Below are 18,624 nucleotides of genomic sequence, written 5' to 3' on the forward strand. Positions count from 1 at the left end.
TTTTGTGGGTGTGAGAAAAAAAACCTGCATATTGCAGAAACACAGTCAAACATACACACACACGTTGGATTTACAGCAACACACAGAGGAATAAACATGTATATGTCTCAGACCAAAGACAAACATTCACGTAGTGTTGTGCAGCATTGCAACCCTGAGGTCATAACACCAAGATGTAAGATGAACAGAGCAGCTGATGGAAAGCTCAGCTCCCTGACATGGACGATCGCACTGGAACGGTAAGGATGTCTTTCATGGTGCATTTGCATTTCTTGGCATTACACACTCACACTGTCACTGCTGTAATTGAGACGTTACACTCTGTGCCCCTTGTGGATCGTAAAATATGCAGAGGGATAGATTTGTATATGGTGTATGTTATTTAAAATGTATCTGTTTTTCCTTTGGCATGGAGTTATTTGACATATGTCATATAATGTATGCAATTTGAAATGTATAGAGTGTTTTCAGAACTTTGTACCATTTGTTGTGAATATAATTTTAGGCCAAAGCAAACAGTCTAATGCTTTAGAGCAATTTATTCTATCTTTATTCTATTTTAGCGCATGGCTTAGTTTAAGGACAAAAGGATGATAAGTAGTTTAAATGTAATTAAAATTAGCAACAAATATTGCCCACAAACATGCAATTTAAGCGCATATGAATGTCAAAAGCTGTGGCTTTACACTCAGCAATGCATTGAGATTTATACAACATTTGGATTTACATAGCATTTACATTTCTATAAAATTTAGATTTAGGTAAGATTTAGATTTAGATATAACGTTTAGATTTAGGTAGCATTTACATTTATATGACATTTACATTTCTATAAAATTTAGATTTAGGTAAGATTTAGATTTAGATATAACATTTAGATTTAGGTAGCATTTACATTTATATGACATTTACATTTATATAAAATTTTGATTTATATAACATTTAGATTTATATAACATTTAGATTTAGATGTAACATTTGACATTTAGGGGCAGATTCACTAAAGGTTTAGGGGTATTAAACGTGCAAACGTCACTCTGCTAATAAAAGCTACAAACCCCAGAGAATCAGGATTGCACTGCTGCTGCGTGTCAAAATGCGCCCTCAATCCATTGAGTGAGTTTCCCTCCAATGTAAAGTAGGCGAATCTGACAAGGGGAGCAAAAAAATGTGAGGTGGAAATACAAATGAATGAATGCAGGGGACGCAATGCCATTCATCAAACCAGGAAGTGTTTGTGGTGACTTTTTCATGCACTGAAAATAGTACAACTCAAAAGCAGACAAAGAGATCACGGCTGCACTGAATGTTGACACAAAACATAGCGGAGATGGAAAAAAATGCTCCAGTTGACATTTCTAGTATAAGAAAATAATTCAAATGAAACAATAGTTAATATTTAACAGCTACTGAATAAGAAAATGCAGAGTAAAGTGTGTTCAAGAGAGAGGATGCTGTGCGCGGAGCTCTGTCGCTATCCGCTTCAGTGATGTTTTGACCATTAAACTCTCGTGTCTCGTTAATGGCAGGAGCATCAGGCCAGAATCAGATGCGTAATTTACGCAGTGATGGCACAATGTTCACATATGAGAGTGTGCATGACACAGCGCTGCTCGGCGGCTCAGACCTGCTGGATGATGGTCAGGAAATCTGGTGCCAATCGACTGATTGACAGACTCAGATCAGTGACAGATCAATAGGATGGTTTCTGTCCAAATCTGCCTGTTTTTCATGAACTGATCAGAGCAAAGTTACAGGACCTGACGGAACACCCACATTAGGGGCAAAATTAGGGGAAAAATAAGTAGGTTTTAAAGTTGTTTTAGGAAAAAAATAAATAAAATTTTATTTGTTTATTTCGTTTTCTACAATCTGAAATGTTTGTGCAGCAGACAGAGTCATCGTGTGCTTCTTGTGCTCTCACCTCTCCACATTGAATGAGCAAAACACTCATTTATATAGGGTGGTCTCCACCACTTCTGCACGTGCACTAATCATTGCTGCAATCTTAGTGAATTCCTTGCAGCAGGTGAGGAAACTGCATCACCAAAGGATTTAGGGACGCAACTAGTTTACCACCCTTTATTTCAGATTTTAGTGTATTCGCCCCTGATTCCTTTTACATAAAAACATTGTTGACAATTACATATAACATGTTGTTTTACATGCATTTCTGTCTTAAATGTGAGGAAAATGAGCAAAACATAAAGAATGTAAGCTAAATAATGAAAAATAAAAAAACTACATATTAGCTATAACATCATCACTAAATTTTTATATTCAACCCACCATATCTTTGCATTTGATGTAAACTTGGACTGGCACCAGCAGATGCCCCAGGCCTGTAGATAATAAAGCTGTTACAGAAGATGACATTTTTCCGAATAAATATGGCCTGAATTTACCTTGCTACATGTATCTATTTGTATTGAAAAAAAAAAAAACTGAAGTAGATCTATGTAGGCAAAAGCAATATATTTGGCAGACCTTGTCTTGGGCAGAGAAAAATGGTATGCATAGGGATATAGTTTAATCCTATCGCAGACACATTTGGCACAGGGCAATGAAGCCAGTAGTGATCAAATGTGAAAAGCAAACAAAAAACACTAAATTTACCCGAACATGAAGTTATACAGTGAAACAGGATAACTAAATGATTCTTAAATGAGACTAATGTCTATCTATCTGTGTCTGTATGTAAGCTACCAAATTACATTTGGGGTTTCAGTTTTCACCTAAGGGGCTTTTACTCCCCTTTTGGACGAGAATATATGCACAGACTTGCAGTAAGTAAACAAACATCCTCATTTAGGTCATAATGAAGGGTGTTTGTTTTTGCAAGCCTCTGTATATTTTGGTGATCGAGCCCCTAATTCTTGTCAAAGACACATCAAACCTTTGAACCTATGATCCCAATGAATTTAGAAAAAAAAAAAAAAAAACCCTTCCGATGTGACTTAACTATTGTTAAAACAACACAAAAGTCTTTCAAGGCTATACTCAGCATTTTTTCCCCAAAAGATTTAATTCCCATGAAGAGATACATTATATTGACAAGTTGATTTATGAGGCCATAAAGATTTTCCCTTTGAAGTTGAAAGTGGGCGTAAGAATTGGTGTAGATCTGGAGTAACTTGAGGCAGAGGAAGATCAGATGTATATATGTGTATATATATATATATGAAAACAAACGAATGGAGTAAACGAAAATAAAGCACCAGTGTTTTTACAGTTGTTAAAGGTAATGAATTAAAGAAAAGACAAGGCTTTGTATTTGTACATGTTGATTCTCTTTCTTATTTGTACCAATTTTTATTTTTAATTGGATGAGGCCACAGCAACCACAAAAACAACAAAAAACAGGGCTGAAGTTGGAGAATTGTATGTCTTGGTGTGACTTCTGCTTGTCATAATATGCTGTGCCATGTCAAAGAGCATGGGAGCATGAGAGTCAGTCTGACCCAACAGCAGAGTCAAGACAACCAGGGAGGAAGACGGACAGCAGCCAGGGGTTTTCCCAAGTGATGTTGTTGCACAGCTCTCACCAAACTCTATAAATAAAAACTAGCTGTAGATTGAAGTAATGGAGCTGTAAAAGTGGTTAACGAGGATTGCCACTGTCTTTTTCTGATCTTTTAGGTTCAATTTCTGTCTTTTTATGGAGCCCAATAGTACGTTGTACATTTTAGGACATCCTCAGGTCTCAGAGTGAGGTATCAGGTATCAGCAAAACATTCGTCAAATGAAACGCCATCAACTGACACGGCCTCAGGCTTCAAAATGAAAGTAATCAGAATCAATGGCCTCGAGACGTAAAACACTATATGACGTATTTTGAAGAAACCAAATACACACGATGTCATCAATATGTGCTGCTTCGGGTACGAGAGTAATTCGTTTTTTAAAGGTTGAGCGATATCAATGTTTAATTCAACTATGTATTTATTAATCAAACAATACATTGATATATCTGAACTTTTTTTTTATAAAAGGAAAGAACTGCTTTTCAACTTAGCTTGCCATGACTTGTTTTACTGACTGAGGACGCTGAGTCTGACAACATCTATTTCGAAGCCTGAGGCCATGTTATTTTACGGCGCTTCATTTGACAAGTGAGACCTTTTCATCTGGCAGAGGTTTTGCTGAAACATGAGTCAGTTTGGTTTGATAAATGACAGAGGTTTTCCTGTTACCCGATACTTCATTCTGAGGCCTGAGGATGTCCCAAAACAGGGGTCACCAACCTTTTTGAAGCCGTGAGCTACTTCATCTTCATAGGTACTGTATAGTCCAAAGGGCTACCAGTTAGAAAAGCACTTCTACAGGCAAGATAATAAGGAAGGCTAACAGTAACTTGAAATAGAGGAAAATGTTGAGGTTTCAACACGAAACACTTTTTTTCATGCAATTGTTTCATTTTGATTGCATTTTATTGAAAATCCACCTTGCGTTTTTCAAAATCTATATCATTATCACAATGTTTCAGTGAAAATTCACATTTAAAGATGGTTAATTTATTACCAATACTTTATCAGCAGTATTTCACTTAAAGGTGCGGTATTATGCTATTTTTCACCCATATTTTTGATTTGAGCTTTATTTTCCCAAACTCGCCTGTTTGCCAGACTTTTAGCCTTCTGAAAAGTGATTTTCTGAGCAGTTTTAAAAAGGGGCTGTTTTGTGCCCTACTTATGCATATTCATGAGTAGGCGTCTCTGTAGATGCAGACTCCACACAACAGTTTGCTATCCACACACTCTGGTTTATTGTTTTCAGCCAAAAAACTGCACATTATGGTAAAACACATGGCTATGTAAGCGGCTATTGTGATTGTGAGTCAGACAAACACTGCTTTACGACGTGGGTGTGTGTTTGTGTGGCAGCAGCAGCAGAGTTAGTGAGTTAGTCAGCTGCTGCTGCTGCTTCAAACACTCACCGGAGCTGCTACGTCGCTTTCTTCTTCTCCTCACCACTACTTATTACAGGAATAGTGTATTGAAGATGATAGTCCAATGTTTTGTCCAACCGCTGCATCGCACTGGGTCACTAACACGTCAGATCAATTCAAAGGCGATACGAGGCAATATAACTGGTACTAAAAATGGAACTGCTCTGGGTGCTACAACGTGGCTGCCCACTGCTTCTCAGGGAGGGGTTAAATGCTGAGAACACATTTTGTGTGTGTAGCTTTACATGACAATAAAGTATTCTATACTGCAGTGTTTGTTTTACTTGTGAGACAGTTTGAGAGGGAGGAGCTCACATTCTTATATAGAGGAGGAGGAGCCAGCATTGTCGGGGCAGGAGTTTCCGCTCGCTGACGTCATCCAACTTCCCCGTTTGGAGCTGACTTTTTACAAAATGTGGGATAACAAGGGAGGGAGGAAACAGAACTTTTTCAACTTTGGCCCTCTGAATGAGGCTAAATGGATGTATATCACTGTTGTAAAACCATTATAAAAGGATTTTTTCATAATAGTACCCCTTTAAGTACTAACGGATGGAGCTCATTGGTGACAAGACCTCCTGAGGTCTTCTTTTCAACAAATACTATTAGTGTATTTCAGAGAATAGATGAGCCACTTGGTTGCTGAGATTGGATGATAAAAATGAAAAATGAATGCCAAAAGTACAACACTGTGTTGATCTAAGTGTTGCACAGTGTTGATATAATGTGTGACCTTTTGTGCATAACAGCAGTCAGCCTAAAACACTGCTGGGGACGCCTTGTGAAGACAAGTTTTGTTTACGGGTTTTGGTTTTGGGTGCCTCTGTTTGACTGAAAGGCTCTCTGTGTGGTTCCCTAAGTTGCGGCTGCGGTGGAAAAATCTCATTTGGGAATTGAGTACGTTGGGCTTGAAAGCCGTGCAGTCAACACTTCATCAGTGGGGTGAGGTCAGCTCACTCACACTTCGCACAACGACTGTACACAAACACTCAGGGTAGGAGACACCCACAGCAGCCCTCCCCTCCTTTTTTTCTATGTAAAGCACAGATACACACTCACATGAGCACACACACTGACACAATTTGGGCCTGCGCAGCCAATGAGAGAGAAGTGGAGTAGGTCCCCCCAGAAGTGGGTGGGAGATGTGCTGAAACTGAAGTCTGTCTTCATACAGGAAAAGTTGTATCTGGTGGTTTGGAGGAACTTTAAAGATCGCTACTCGGCTGCAGGAAATCCACAACTGTTGCATTCTAACAGAACTCTGGGTTCAATCAGAGCACAGATTAAGAGTGGAATGGCTGAACTGGTGCGAATTCGTAGGAAAAAGCTTCAGATTCCCATCACTAGGTAAGACAAGGAAGTTTGACAGTTGTTTTGCAGACTTTGTAAATTTCCTGATTAACCTTTCAGTGACTTATTCGTCAAGATCAGAAGACAAAGAGACCAAATCAATGTTTAGAGATGTTCAGCTTTTTCTGCCTTTACTGGATAAGGTAGAAAGAGCAACTATCAATCACATGACGGCTGTTATCAGCAAATCTCTGCAATCCCACTATTTATTGCACCTTATCACATTCAGTAGCACTTCCTTCAAGTGGTCTCTGCCCTGCTTTCATGAGATTATATGTGGTTCTGTGGTGATGCCATGAATTAGTTTCAGCAAAACAAGATTTTGAATTTTTTTTGTTAGATAATTTTTTTCACTTGAAATAAGTTAAATTTTTACCCCTTGATTTATTCTAACAAAGACACTTTCTGGGTACTTGCCTAACAAAGTTGTCTGCATTATTATTACAGATTTCAACAAGTCTGATCCAAAGCCAACTTGTGATTTTTACTCTTTAAACAAATGCGCTTTGATGACTAATGTCCCATAAACATCCTGTCAGGGACTGGTTAGCCGTGAACAGCCAAATCAAAAAGATTTTATCGTCAAAGATAAGTATGGATTGAAAGTGAGCCGTGGCATTCAGATACATGCTATTTCTGTGCACTGACAGCTTTTAAAAGCCCTTACTAGCTTGATGAACTCTTGAAAAGCTGTGTCTCATCTCTACAAGATAGCTCTATGGTGTTGTAGTCTGAGGCTGTTTGATAGCTGGTTGCCACATACATCAGAGAGGGTTTTAAAAGTTCAGATATAATTCAGACAGAGGAAATGGTAAGTAAAGAGGATGTAGTTTTGAGATTGTGTTCAATGGAGCTGATGGAAACCAAATCTGAGATGAAATGACTACCTTAGCCAACAAGCTTTTCAAAGAGAAATGTGCTTCTGCTAATACTCATCATGATTTGATAAAATGTTTTAAAAGTGAGCTGTTTGTTATTAGAAAACAGATCAGATTGTGGACAGCAAACTCCAAATTCTTGTGACTAAACATTAGTTACATAAGAACTGAGCTATGGGAAGTTTTCCCCTCTTGGAAGGTTTAGCAATGATGCCCTTTTGCCACTGGCTTCTTTTTTGGTGAGCTTGGCATTTAAATCATTTCCAGCTGGACTCTTTGTTTTCACTTCTGCTTTAATCAGAGATGAAAGCACTTCTCTTATGCTGTATGTGTTGTTTACATCTATTCACAAAACTCTTCGTCTATTGCCTGCTATTAGACGAAGGTTGTCTATTGTCACTTTGACAATAGGAGAATGTCCCACACCGTACACTTTTAAACTTCACCTTAAACTGTGGATGAAAGAAAGCCAAGTCTGTGAACACTTTTAACTGTCTGTTATTGTTATATGTAATATTTGTAAATGTATTTCTATTTTGTGTTACCTGCCTACGGACAAAAGTAAGTACGTAAGTAAGTAAGTAGTTTATTTATAAAGCGCTTTTTGCAGATAAAATCACAAAATGCTGTCCAGCGTTGTGGTAAAAGTACAAGTGCAACACAATAGAATAATAAAACGAGAGTGCATAAATATCATAAGAACAGCAACATTAAAGGACAAAAGGACAAATAAAAATTAAAATCCAGTTAACTAAAAGCTTTACTGTAAAGTGTAGTCTTCAGCAGTTTTTTAAAAGTGACCACACAGTTGAGCTCCCTGAGAGACTGGTGCAGGTTATTCCAGAGTCTGGGAGCTACAGCCTGGAACGCCAGGTCTCCTCTCGTCTTAAATTTAGTTTTTGGGGTCTTTAGGAGACCCTGACCCGAAGACCGAAGGCATCGCCCTGATGAGTAGGGGCACAACAAGTCCGAGATATATTTAGGGGCCTGACCATGTAATGCACGGAACGTGAGAACTAATATTTTATATTCTATGCAAAACTTAACTGGAAGCCAGTGCACAGTAGCAAGAATGGGGGTAATATGGGATGTTCTAGAAGCACCAGTTAAAAGTCTGGCAGCAGTGTTCTGAACTTATTAAAACAAGTAAAAACAGAATTACAGTAGTCAATACGTGATGATATAAATGCGTGTATGACCAGTTCCAGATCTGATTTTGATAATAGATGCCTCACTTTAGAGAGATTTCTCAGGTGGTAAAAACAGTTTTTAGTCAGTTGACGACAATGTCCCTCCAAAGACATGGACTGATCAAAAACAACCCCAAGATTTCTGAGGCTGGTTTTAACAGATGAGCCCAGATCACCAAGAGAGTTTTTAATTAGAGAGATGTTTTTATCAGGAGCAATGATCAGAGTTTCTGTTTTGTTTGAATTTATCTGGAGATAATTTGATGACAGCCAGTTTTTGATACAGGATATACAATCTAAGAACTCTGATAAAAAGTGAAACTCAGAGTCATTAAAGGAGCAGTACAACTGGATATCGTCAGCATAAAAATGATAAGACACATTTTTAAAACCACGGATCAACTGACCAAGAGGCATCAGATACAATAAAAACAAAACAGGCCCCAGAACAGAGCCCTGGGCTACTCCACATGACAGGTTGGACACATTAGACATTACATCATTAATAGCAACATTAAAGGTTCTTCCATTAATGTAAGAGGTAAACCATTGGAGAACAGCACCAGAAAACCCCATCTCAGATTTGAGTCGATCAACCAGTATACTGTGATCTACAGTATCAAAGGCAGCTGTCAGATCAAGTAAAACTAAAAGATGGAAACGAGCTCTTTTGCTATAATCTGGCATATTTACACTGTATTACAGATGTTCATGACTATGCACTGTCCCTATCTCTCAAATGAATAAATTTTGTAAATAAATAAAATAATGATAAGGTGTAGCCCAAATAAATTAGCATCTTAGCTCTTTCTGCTAAGAGGGCAACTTTTATTGTCAAATGGTTCCGTTTTTTGTTTGTTTTAAATACTTTTTCTACTTTACATCACATCCTATAAACATATTTACTTTCAGACTGAAGTGCACGCTGAAGCAGCTGGAAGAGAAAGACATTGACTTTGAGGAAATCAAAAAGAATTTGGATTTCACAGCTTCATTACTGGAGGCAGTGTATCTGGATGGAACAAGGTATTTATGATGAGTGCACACCACTAATGAATCAGGTGTGCATTATGTTAGGGGTGTGGCCTTCTCAGCAATTATGTTCATGCGAACAAATAATAAGCATTTGGACACTCATTTTAACAATCTAAAACAATAAATACATTAAAAAATGAAGGTAACTTTATAATAACCATCATCTATAAATTAATGGTAAATAGATAGTTAATTAACCTTTTGTTAATAGTTATTTACTGTTAACAAAATTAAATGATAATTAATTTTTTAATGATTTGTAATGTTTTAATTGATGTTTTAATAATAGTTTATTGATGCACACATTATAACAATTTATACACTTTATATAATGTTTGTTAATGATTAACAAAGAAATAGTAAACATTGATGATGTTTATAAAACATCTATAAACAATAGAGACACATGGACAACATATTTGTTAATGGTTTATAAACATTTTAGGAAGCATCTAATATCCTTATTTTGCCGTGAGCACTAGGATTGGGTAGGCAGGGCGTTGCAAATTGAGACCACTAATGTCAACACCAATGGCAATTTATATATGTTTCTGCTGTCAAGTGTTAATTCAATTCAATTCAACTTTATTTGTATAGCGCAATTTACAACCAAGTCATCTCGATGCGCTTATCAAAATATAAAATTCATAATAAGAAAGAAAAAACCCAACAAGATCCACATGAACAAGTATTTAGCGATCTAACAAAATCAACATTGTAACACACCAGTAAAGAAACATAAACACTTATTTAATATAGCCTCCATACTCTCCCAACAAGATATATCTCATGAAACGGTAGTGCATCTGCTGTTTGTGTTGAAACACAGAAACATGGAGAAAATGACAACAACAACAACTCGGAACAGCTTCAGTTAGGTGCATCCACAAAGCCAATCCTACCATTCACTGTGGAAAGTATGAACAATGTTCTGACCTTTCCTTTGCTGAAGGTCTGGTAGCTCAGGTGTTGGTCTCCCATCTTTTAAAAGCTGTCATTTTTCATCAAAAAAAAAAGTTTCTTCATCGTCTCATGCGTCCTGCTTGTAGTGTTATCCCGCCCACTAGCTAGAGAACATATCAGCAGCTAGCTACGTTGGATCAATTCACTAATGCACTCTGAACTTACATATAGCAATTAGCATAGAGCGGTTACGTCCAAAGGCAGCATAGAGAGCTGCCTTTTTATGTAAATGGGTGGAACAAATGGCTAATTAGTTATGAATATTACAGTAACTTTATATTATTCATTAACATATATTTAAATGGTTTATAATCCATGTGTAAAACAAATGTTAAAGTTTTAAAAACATCAATTAAACTAATGTTTATGAACGCTCTACACAGTATTTATTAACCATTTACAAAGTGTTGTAAACATCTGTTCCAACTTTACAATAACCATCCACGTAATGATTGTAGATGATTTATAAACCAATTATTAATCATGAGTAAAGTATTATTTATCTATCTAAAACATGTATATAGATGCTTTATAAAGCATTAGTAAGGGACTATAATCTTCAGTTCCAACTTTATAATAACCATCAAAATAATGGTAATGGATGCTTCATAAAACATTTATAAACCATTAACAAAAATCTGGTCCATGTGTCTGTAATGTTTTATAAACATCATGTTTACTAATCCTTTATCCTTTGTTCATCATCAACAAACACTTAAGTGTATAAAATGTTACAACGTGTGCATCAATAAACTGTTAATATAACATCAATTATAGCATTACAAATCATTAAAAAATATTTTTAACATTTAATTGTTTGTTAACAGTAAATAACTATAAACTAAAGGCTAATTTACTATCTATTTACCATTATTTACCCTTTGTAGATGATGGTTATTATAAAGTGTTACTGAAATGAAAAACAAAAATAAATAAATGAATGAATAAACAAATAAATGAATACAATTTTGAAATAAAATACAATAAAAGTAACCAAAATTAAGCAGATCCTTTTGTAACAAAGATTTTTATGGAATATTTTTTGCATTTGACAACAAGTTTAGTGCTAAGAAGAGAAAAAAGAAGTGTTTTTGTATTTTAAAAAAATGCAGAGGACTTGCTAAACTTATTAAGATGCTTCATTCTTTTTAAAATGCTATTTACAGATGATTAGTAGCAATTCCGTGTGCATAATTATGGTGACTTTTCATCAACTGAATTTGAGCATACTTTCTAGGAATGTTCCATAAATCAACAATAAATGGTTGCAGTGCTTGTTGAAAACACAGTGGTAGTTTGGCAGCTTCCCATTCAGTGAGCGCTCCATAATGTGTGATAAAAAAAAACACAATCAAACAGTTGGGTTTCATCAACAATAATGAGAGCAATGAGGGACAACAACAAAAAAAAGTATCCAGTTGTACTAAAAGCCTAACTTTTTATTACGTGTATCACTACCATATCATTGACAGGCAGAGTCTGGAATCTGAAGATGATCTTCACCAGCTTCAATCCGATGGGGTCCCTACTGAGGTCACTGATTGGTTGGCATCCACCTTTACAAAGAAAGTTCAACGCCCCGTGAGGCGCTCAGACGAGAAGCCCAAGTTTCGTAGCATTGTGCACGCGGTGCAAGCTGGGATATTTGTGGAGAGGTACAGTATATTGATGATCCACACTGTGTTATTGAGCTTTTTCTACTGATTTTATTCCTGAACACTGACATGATAAAGCAACAGACACAAAAATAAACACTATTTTTATCGCTCAGAAATTAAATAATAATGAAGTGTCTCCTCATACAATAAAATGCTTATTGTAAATCATTTTCTTTTCCATCCTCTAAGCCCCATTACAGGCTCACACAGTTTTACGATTATTTCCATAAAACACGGAGCGCAACACCGGATTTTATAACATCTCTCTGAAACATTGCAGACAGATAGGGGACATTACACAAACAGTCCTTGAGTTGAATTTGCTGTACAATGTCAACATCTGAACTTTAACCGAACTTTACATAAACATCACATTATTCCAGGATGTTCAAGAGGGCCTGCACTGCAGCCATGCCAGACCAGCCTGCAGTGGTCGTAAACTGCCTCAGGGTGAGCCTCTGCTCAGCATTAATCTCACAAGACGTTCACCTGTTTGTTCACTAAATCACACATCACGAAAGGGATGGTATACACTGCACAAGTGTTCTTTAGTGTGGCAATACATTTCCTCTCTTTCTTCCTTTTAGGATGTTGACCGCTGGGGCTTTGACGTGTTTGCTCTGAACCAGGCCAGCTCCGATCATGCACTGCAAACTTTGTTCTTTGAACTCATTGCCAGATATGGGCTCAGCAGCCGTTTTAAGGTGCATTAACATCAAATGACATTTACATGTGACATTCAGGAGTTCTAATTTTAATATTTTTCCCTTGATTTAAGTTTTATGAAGAGATGGAATGTTATAATTCAAAAGATAATTATTTAGATGGCAAAACATTGCATTAGGTGAGCTTGCCACGGGTTTAGTTTTACTGTTGGGGGGGAAAACCTTCAATCTTGCACACAGGCCAAACTACTTGTGGTAAATGTGTCTTTGGGTTGTGTGGATGGTGAACTAAAAAAGAGGTATGGTCAATTGCAAGCCAGAGCTACCTTAACATGGTGCAAAAGCACTTTAAATTAAAAAAAAATAAAGATAACCTTTGTTAGTCCCACAAAGGGGACATTTGCAGAGCTTCAGCAGCAGATAAATAAAACAGCCTAATAAAAAAAAGGAAAAAGGTATATATGCATGTTAGTAATGATGATAATAATAGAAATTACAATAGCTTGGTTTAAATATTCATAAAAAGTAAATTGATAGAGAGGTCTACAACTATAATGGTAAATTAATTATTGAATGAAGAACAGCCTAAGCCCTTTATTTATCTATACTTCAGTTTATCTATAATACCATAATCGTGTCACGCAAATTAGTTGGTGAGCAGCCAAGACATCTTAACTTCTACAATCATACACATGTTGACTTTGTTAAATTCAATTTGAGACAAAAAGTGTTTTCTTTTGCAGGGCCGGCTTTAGGTCATTCGATGTCCTAAGCAAGAGTGAACAAAACAATGCAATTCTGCGACACAACAAACATTGAAAAAAAAAATACAGCCTAATTTTAAATATACAATATTGCACTATAATACAATATAACACCTACAGGTATAGTGCAAATGTCTCGAGGGAACAATAACAACAAAATCCAAAAGTAATGCAAAACAGTGGAATCAAAAATTAAAATAAAATTTACTGTAAAAGTTTCAGTTGAAGGAAATGTCTACTTTCTGGTTTGGATTTACTAGTCTAACACAAATCTTAAAACCAAAAAACACAATGTGCAAATGCCACAATATAATTATATAGAATAGAACAAAAATTAAAATAAAATGAATATAAATATGGGCAAAAGCTTAGCAGGTGTAGTTACAGATTTTTAATATTAATATTCAATTAAGAGAAATGATTATACCTTTTTACATTATTATTTAAAAAAAAAATAAAAAATTGTGGAGGTGCAATTTGGCAGATGGCCCGAGGCAGCCTCCTTTTCTTTTGTACTGTGGCAGCCATTTCTTTTACCTTGTTACTGAATCCAAGATGTTGGTTTTTATATTATTTGATCGAAGTGAGTGATTTCTTTTTTCAATCAGATCAATCTCTATATTTGATGTGCAATGTTTTTTGCAGATTCCCTTCCTAAGTCTTACAGAGCTCCTGTCTACGCTGGAGAGAGGATACTGTAAACACAACAACCCCTACCACAACCACGTTCATGCAGCTGATGTGACACAGACCCTTCACTGCCTCCTGCTGCGCTCTGGACTTGTGGTGAGTGAGAGTTCACTTGGCCGTCATCACATATCTCACATACTTTCCATTTTGTAACAAAACAGAACACATTTTAGAGATTATTTTTGTCTTTTTTAAAGTGTGTCAATGTCACTGTAACAAAACAAAAAAAAAAAGTCTTTTGATGGTGCATTGTGTTTCTGTTAGAGCATGTTTTATTGGGTTTGTTCGTTTGCATCCATCAAGCATTGGTTAACAGAGCTGGAGGTGATGGCGTCACTGTTTGCTGCAGCCATCCATGACTATGAACACACGGGAACCACAAATAACTTCCACATCCACACAAAGTACGTCTTCATTTTGCTTTCTTTCTGGTACTGTATAGGCTCTTTTGTGTGTGTGTGTGTGTGTGTGTGTGTGTGTGTGTGTGTGTGTGTGTGTGTGTGTGTGTGTGTGTGTGTGTGTGTGTGTGTGTGTGTGTGTGTGTGTGTGTATGTGTGTGTGTGCGTGTGTGTCACAGTACGACCATTGAGAAAACTTGCCTAATACTCTTTATTTAGTTTTCTTTAGTTTTGTGTTTTATACAAATGTTATGCATGTAACGTTCACATGTCACATATCATAGGTTATTAAAATGTGCACGTAATTTCCGGCTGTGTTTTTAGGATTTCAGTGAAAAATAATTAATAGAAATATCTGATTGAGATATAGTTTATTTCATCCTGCTCGAAGACATTTGATCTAATTATAAATTTGATCACATCCTACTCTCTTTTCAATACTTTGATTCCATCTTTACAGACCTCGAATGTCAGACCTTTCAGCCATCAACCTTTAATGTCATTTTATCGTAGCTGAAATAAATTACCGCTACCAGTCAGTGTTTCTATTCACTTCAACATTTTTACCCTTACTGTCTCACTTACTGTCATCTCTTGTACAGGTCAGAGTTTGCTTTGATCTACAATGATCGCTCTGTACAAGAAAGCCATCACCTCAGTGCTGCCTTTCGTCTGCTGCAGGACGACAGAATGAACATCTTTATTAATCTGACACGAGAGGAATGGATGTAAATTCACACAATGTCTCTGTTGCTTTCCAAGTGTTCATATATATATATATATATATATATATATATATATATATATATATATATATATATAAATAATAGGACAAACACACCATCATCTATAAATACATGTCCAATAGGCTTCCCTATAGCAGTAGTTGATAACATGGGAACATTGAGTTATCCCACCATGTCATTTTTACACCGTTTTTACACTCTTGCCAGAGTGAAAGGTCAAGAAGCCAACAGTGTGTTGAATCTTGATGTATGATTGTGTAACCATGTGTCTTTGTGTGTAGGGAGCTACGATCATTGGTTATAGAAATGGTTCTCTCCACTGACATGTCCTCCCACCTGCTGCAAGTGAAAGCAATAAAATCCAGTCTTCAGCAACAAGAACGGTAACAGTAACAGCACAACCGAGATCACATCACATATTCAATGCTGAGGACTCACTCAGCTGATTGAAACTTATTGCAAAAACAGAACAACAGAGAAAAAGTGATAATAGTGGTGTTGGTCAGTGTAATGCCAAGAGGTTTTATATGCTATGATAAATGTGTGGTATTTTCTCTTCGACAGGATTGACAAACCCAAAGCACTTTCTTTTTTACTGCACACGGCTGACATAAGCCATCCGTCCAAGCCTTGGGCGCTGCACTCCCGCTGGACTAAGGCCTTGATGGAGGAGTTTTTTCGGCAGGTATGTTTACAGCCTGCCACTGAGGAGGCGGAGCAGGGTTCATCAGGGTTCAACGGGGTAATAAGGTCACCTTCGTAAAGCTTATGTCAAACTGAAGTGGACTGGAGATCTCACGTCTCAATAAAAGATAGGTAGAGTCATTTATGGATACATTTTAACTGACTTCCAAGTGTTTTCCTGACTACTTTAAAACTAATGACATTTTAAATCAACATGTACTGTATAAAGATTTGTTTTTTCTTCAAATAATTACTTTACATAGACTAAACATAACTATTAGATAAGGAAGGATTAAACTGATATTGTAGAAAAACATTATTGTTTATTTATTTGTTATGGTTAAGGTTTTTAACAAAGATTTGTGTTTTTCCTTTCAAAATCTTTTATAATTGTACCCTAAAGCAATTCTAATGTAACCCTTTAGATATTTATCAGACATTGTTACATATGATGTCACTTTTTCCTTCCCCACATCACCAGGCATAAAAACTGAATCGCTAATTTTGCTAGAGATTGACTGATTAGAAAATTTACAATGAAAATATTAGAGGCTTCCCTTCCAATATAATGATAATTCGTGTTTATTGTCACGTACTACATACAAAAAACTATAATCTGTTTTTAACCCATCCCTGAGGAGCAGTGGGCAACCAGTGTGCTGATTTGAACAAGCTACGTATAGGCTTCCTTAAAGGGACACTGTGTCGCACCTGTGTCAAACTAGAGGCCTGCTCGAGATAGTAAAAAATAATTGGAAAAAACATGAAAGATTTTTTACATGACCAACTAATTCAGTTATAGATATCTGAGCTCTATCCAAATACTACATTTTTAATGAAAATCCACTATATTTGCCGATCTCCATTTTCCAATTCTTATATCACATCACGCCAGTCATTTTTAATCTGAAATTGTTGAAAGAACTCTGCATTTTTCCAAAATCTGGCAAGTTTTCCTCAAATTATTCCACAAAATGTCCCCAAATTCCCCAAATCAGGGAAATTTAAGTGAAGATCCTGCCGCGACTGATGTACTCAAATACTTTATCAATTATATATCATTTATACGTGGAAGTGCAACCAGGGCACATTCATGTTGAATTAGCTTTTTTCCCCCACCGAAAATCTGTGGCCCACTTAAGGTCAAAGTTATCCACATTTGGCCCCTGAACTACAATTAGTTTGACACCCCTGTTGTACAGGACGCCATTAGACTAATATTGTGGCTGCAGTTTTAGCTGAGAAGGCGTAGAGCAGGTGGGGCAGGCTAATGTGTGGAATGTTGGATTTCCAAACCCAGCACAGAAACATTAATGTCATTATCGCAGTCAGCAATGTTGGGAAGAACATCCTTTGACTCTGGAACACTTTTACAGAAGGCAATTGGAATTTTTAACTTAGAAATGCTGATTTTGAAGCTAATTTTTTCCCACTCAATTAATTCAAAAACTGCTTGTTTTTCCTCCAAGACATGCTGTTTGCACATGTTATATTTCCAGCTGGCCTGCATGCTATAGCTGCTCTGGTAATTGGTAGCTATTGAAAGTTTTTTTTTCTGATCTGTGTTTTAAATCTTGTTTCTTCTGTCTTTGTGAGGGTGATAGAGAGGCAGAGCTTGGCCTGCCCTTCTCGCCACTGTGTGATCGAAAAAGCACCCTCGTCGCTGAGTCCCAGATTGGTATGTTTAATAGAGTCACCATGTGCTTTATTATTCATTTTACACCTATGACACGTTTTTTGTATATTTTAGTGTCAACATTATACTTTGACATGTTTTAATGAAATTGAAAAAAAAAAAAGACTATTTACTGTCACATTTTCTCTTGAAGGTTTCATCGACTTCATAGTTTATCCTTCATTTTCTCTACTGACGGAGATGGCTGAAAAAATTGTCATTCCTTTAGTGGAGGAGAAGCCCGGTCCACTAGATCCCTGCAACAAACACAGGTTAAACACACACAAGCTTGAAAAGTCTCCAAGGAAATGAAAATGAAATCCATTCCAAATATTGGTATTGTTCATTCTCATCAGTAATCTGTGGAAGGAAAGCTCCAGAGGTCTGCAATGGAGTCTCGCTCACATCACGGCTGAGTTGGTGAGTTTCCGTTCAACTTGGACTCGACACACTGAAGACAACAAAGTCCAATGGAAAGAAAGTGGATCTAATGGTACGTTGAATTTCTGTTTATATATATATGCAATCAAATTACTATTATTACTGTTTTAAAATATGTGTTTGCACATTTTCTGTAATTTTTTTAATGAGTTTTGAAGAAAATTATTGACAACTTTGATCTTTTTCAATAAAGAAATTTTGTTCTATTGTTTTATTGTTCAAAGGGAGCACAACAGAAAAAGATTAGGAATCACTGTCTTATCTTTTTCATTTCAAAAGTGAATGTTAGCTAATTTCTTTTATATATGGTACAATGTATAAAAAATACATAAAAAAAAAAAAAACTAAAACTAAATGTTTGAATCTCACTTTTATTCCAACAGGATTTTCAGAGTCGATATCCAGGCAGGAAGTTCAATCAGAAAAAAGGCTGCAAACCTCCACAACTGAGACAAATTAAAATAAGAGAGTGTGTCTCCTTGGATGTGTAGATAAGAGTTTACTGAATAACTTTTTGAAATAAAAAAAAGTTTTATTTT

General features: G+C 36.3%; 1 protein-coding gene across 1 annotated transcript; it reads left to right on the forward strand.

The window, feature by feature from the left end:
• The first annotated feature begins 6,032 nt into the window (after positions 1–6,032).
• On the forward strand, positions 6,033–18,624 carry LOC114463251 (calcium/calmodulin-dependent 3',5'-cyclic nucleotide phosphodiesterase 1B-like). Its single transcript, XM_028446670.1, has 14 exons — positions 6,033–6,295; positions 9,279–9,392; positions 11,837–12,019; positions 12,406–12,472; positions 12,610–12,726; positions 14,097–14,237; positions 14,445–14,545; positions 15,142–15,267; positions 15,567–15,668; positions 15,850–15,970; positions 17,566–17,647; positions 17,799–17,916; positions 18,001–18,137; positions 18,469–18,624. Exons 1-14 carry the CDS (start codon positions 6,048–6,050, stop codon positions 18,543–18,545), a joined length of 1,734 nt encoding a protein of 577 aa, XP_028302471.1. The 5' UTR covers positions 6,033–6,047; the 3' UTR covers positions 18,546–18,624.

Source organism: Gouania willdenowi, chromosome 5 (genome assembly GCF_900634775.1).
Source record: "Gouania willdenowi chromosome 5, fGouWil2.1, whole genome shotgun sequence".
NCBI lineage: Eukaryota > Metazoa > Chordata > Actinopteri > Blenniiformes > Gobiesocidae > Gouania > Gouania willdenowi.

What these genes read in the sequence shown, in the direction of transcription:
- LOC114463251 (XM_028446670.1), top strand. Translation starts at nt 6,048, where the DNA reads ATGAGAGAGAAGTGGAGTAGGTCCCCCCAGAAGTGGGTGGGAGATGTG. An exon ending in CTTCAGATTCCCATCACTAG is followed by an intron (nt 6,296 to 9,278) that starts GTAAGACAAGGA and finishes ATTTACTTTCAG; the next exon opens with ACTGAAGTGCACGCTGAAGC. An exon ending in GAAAGAAAGTGGATCTAATG is followed by an intron (nt 18,138 to 18,468) that starts GTACGTTGAATT and finishes TTATTCCAACAG; the next exon opens with GATTTTCAGAGTCGATATCC.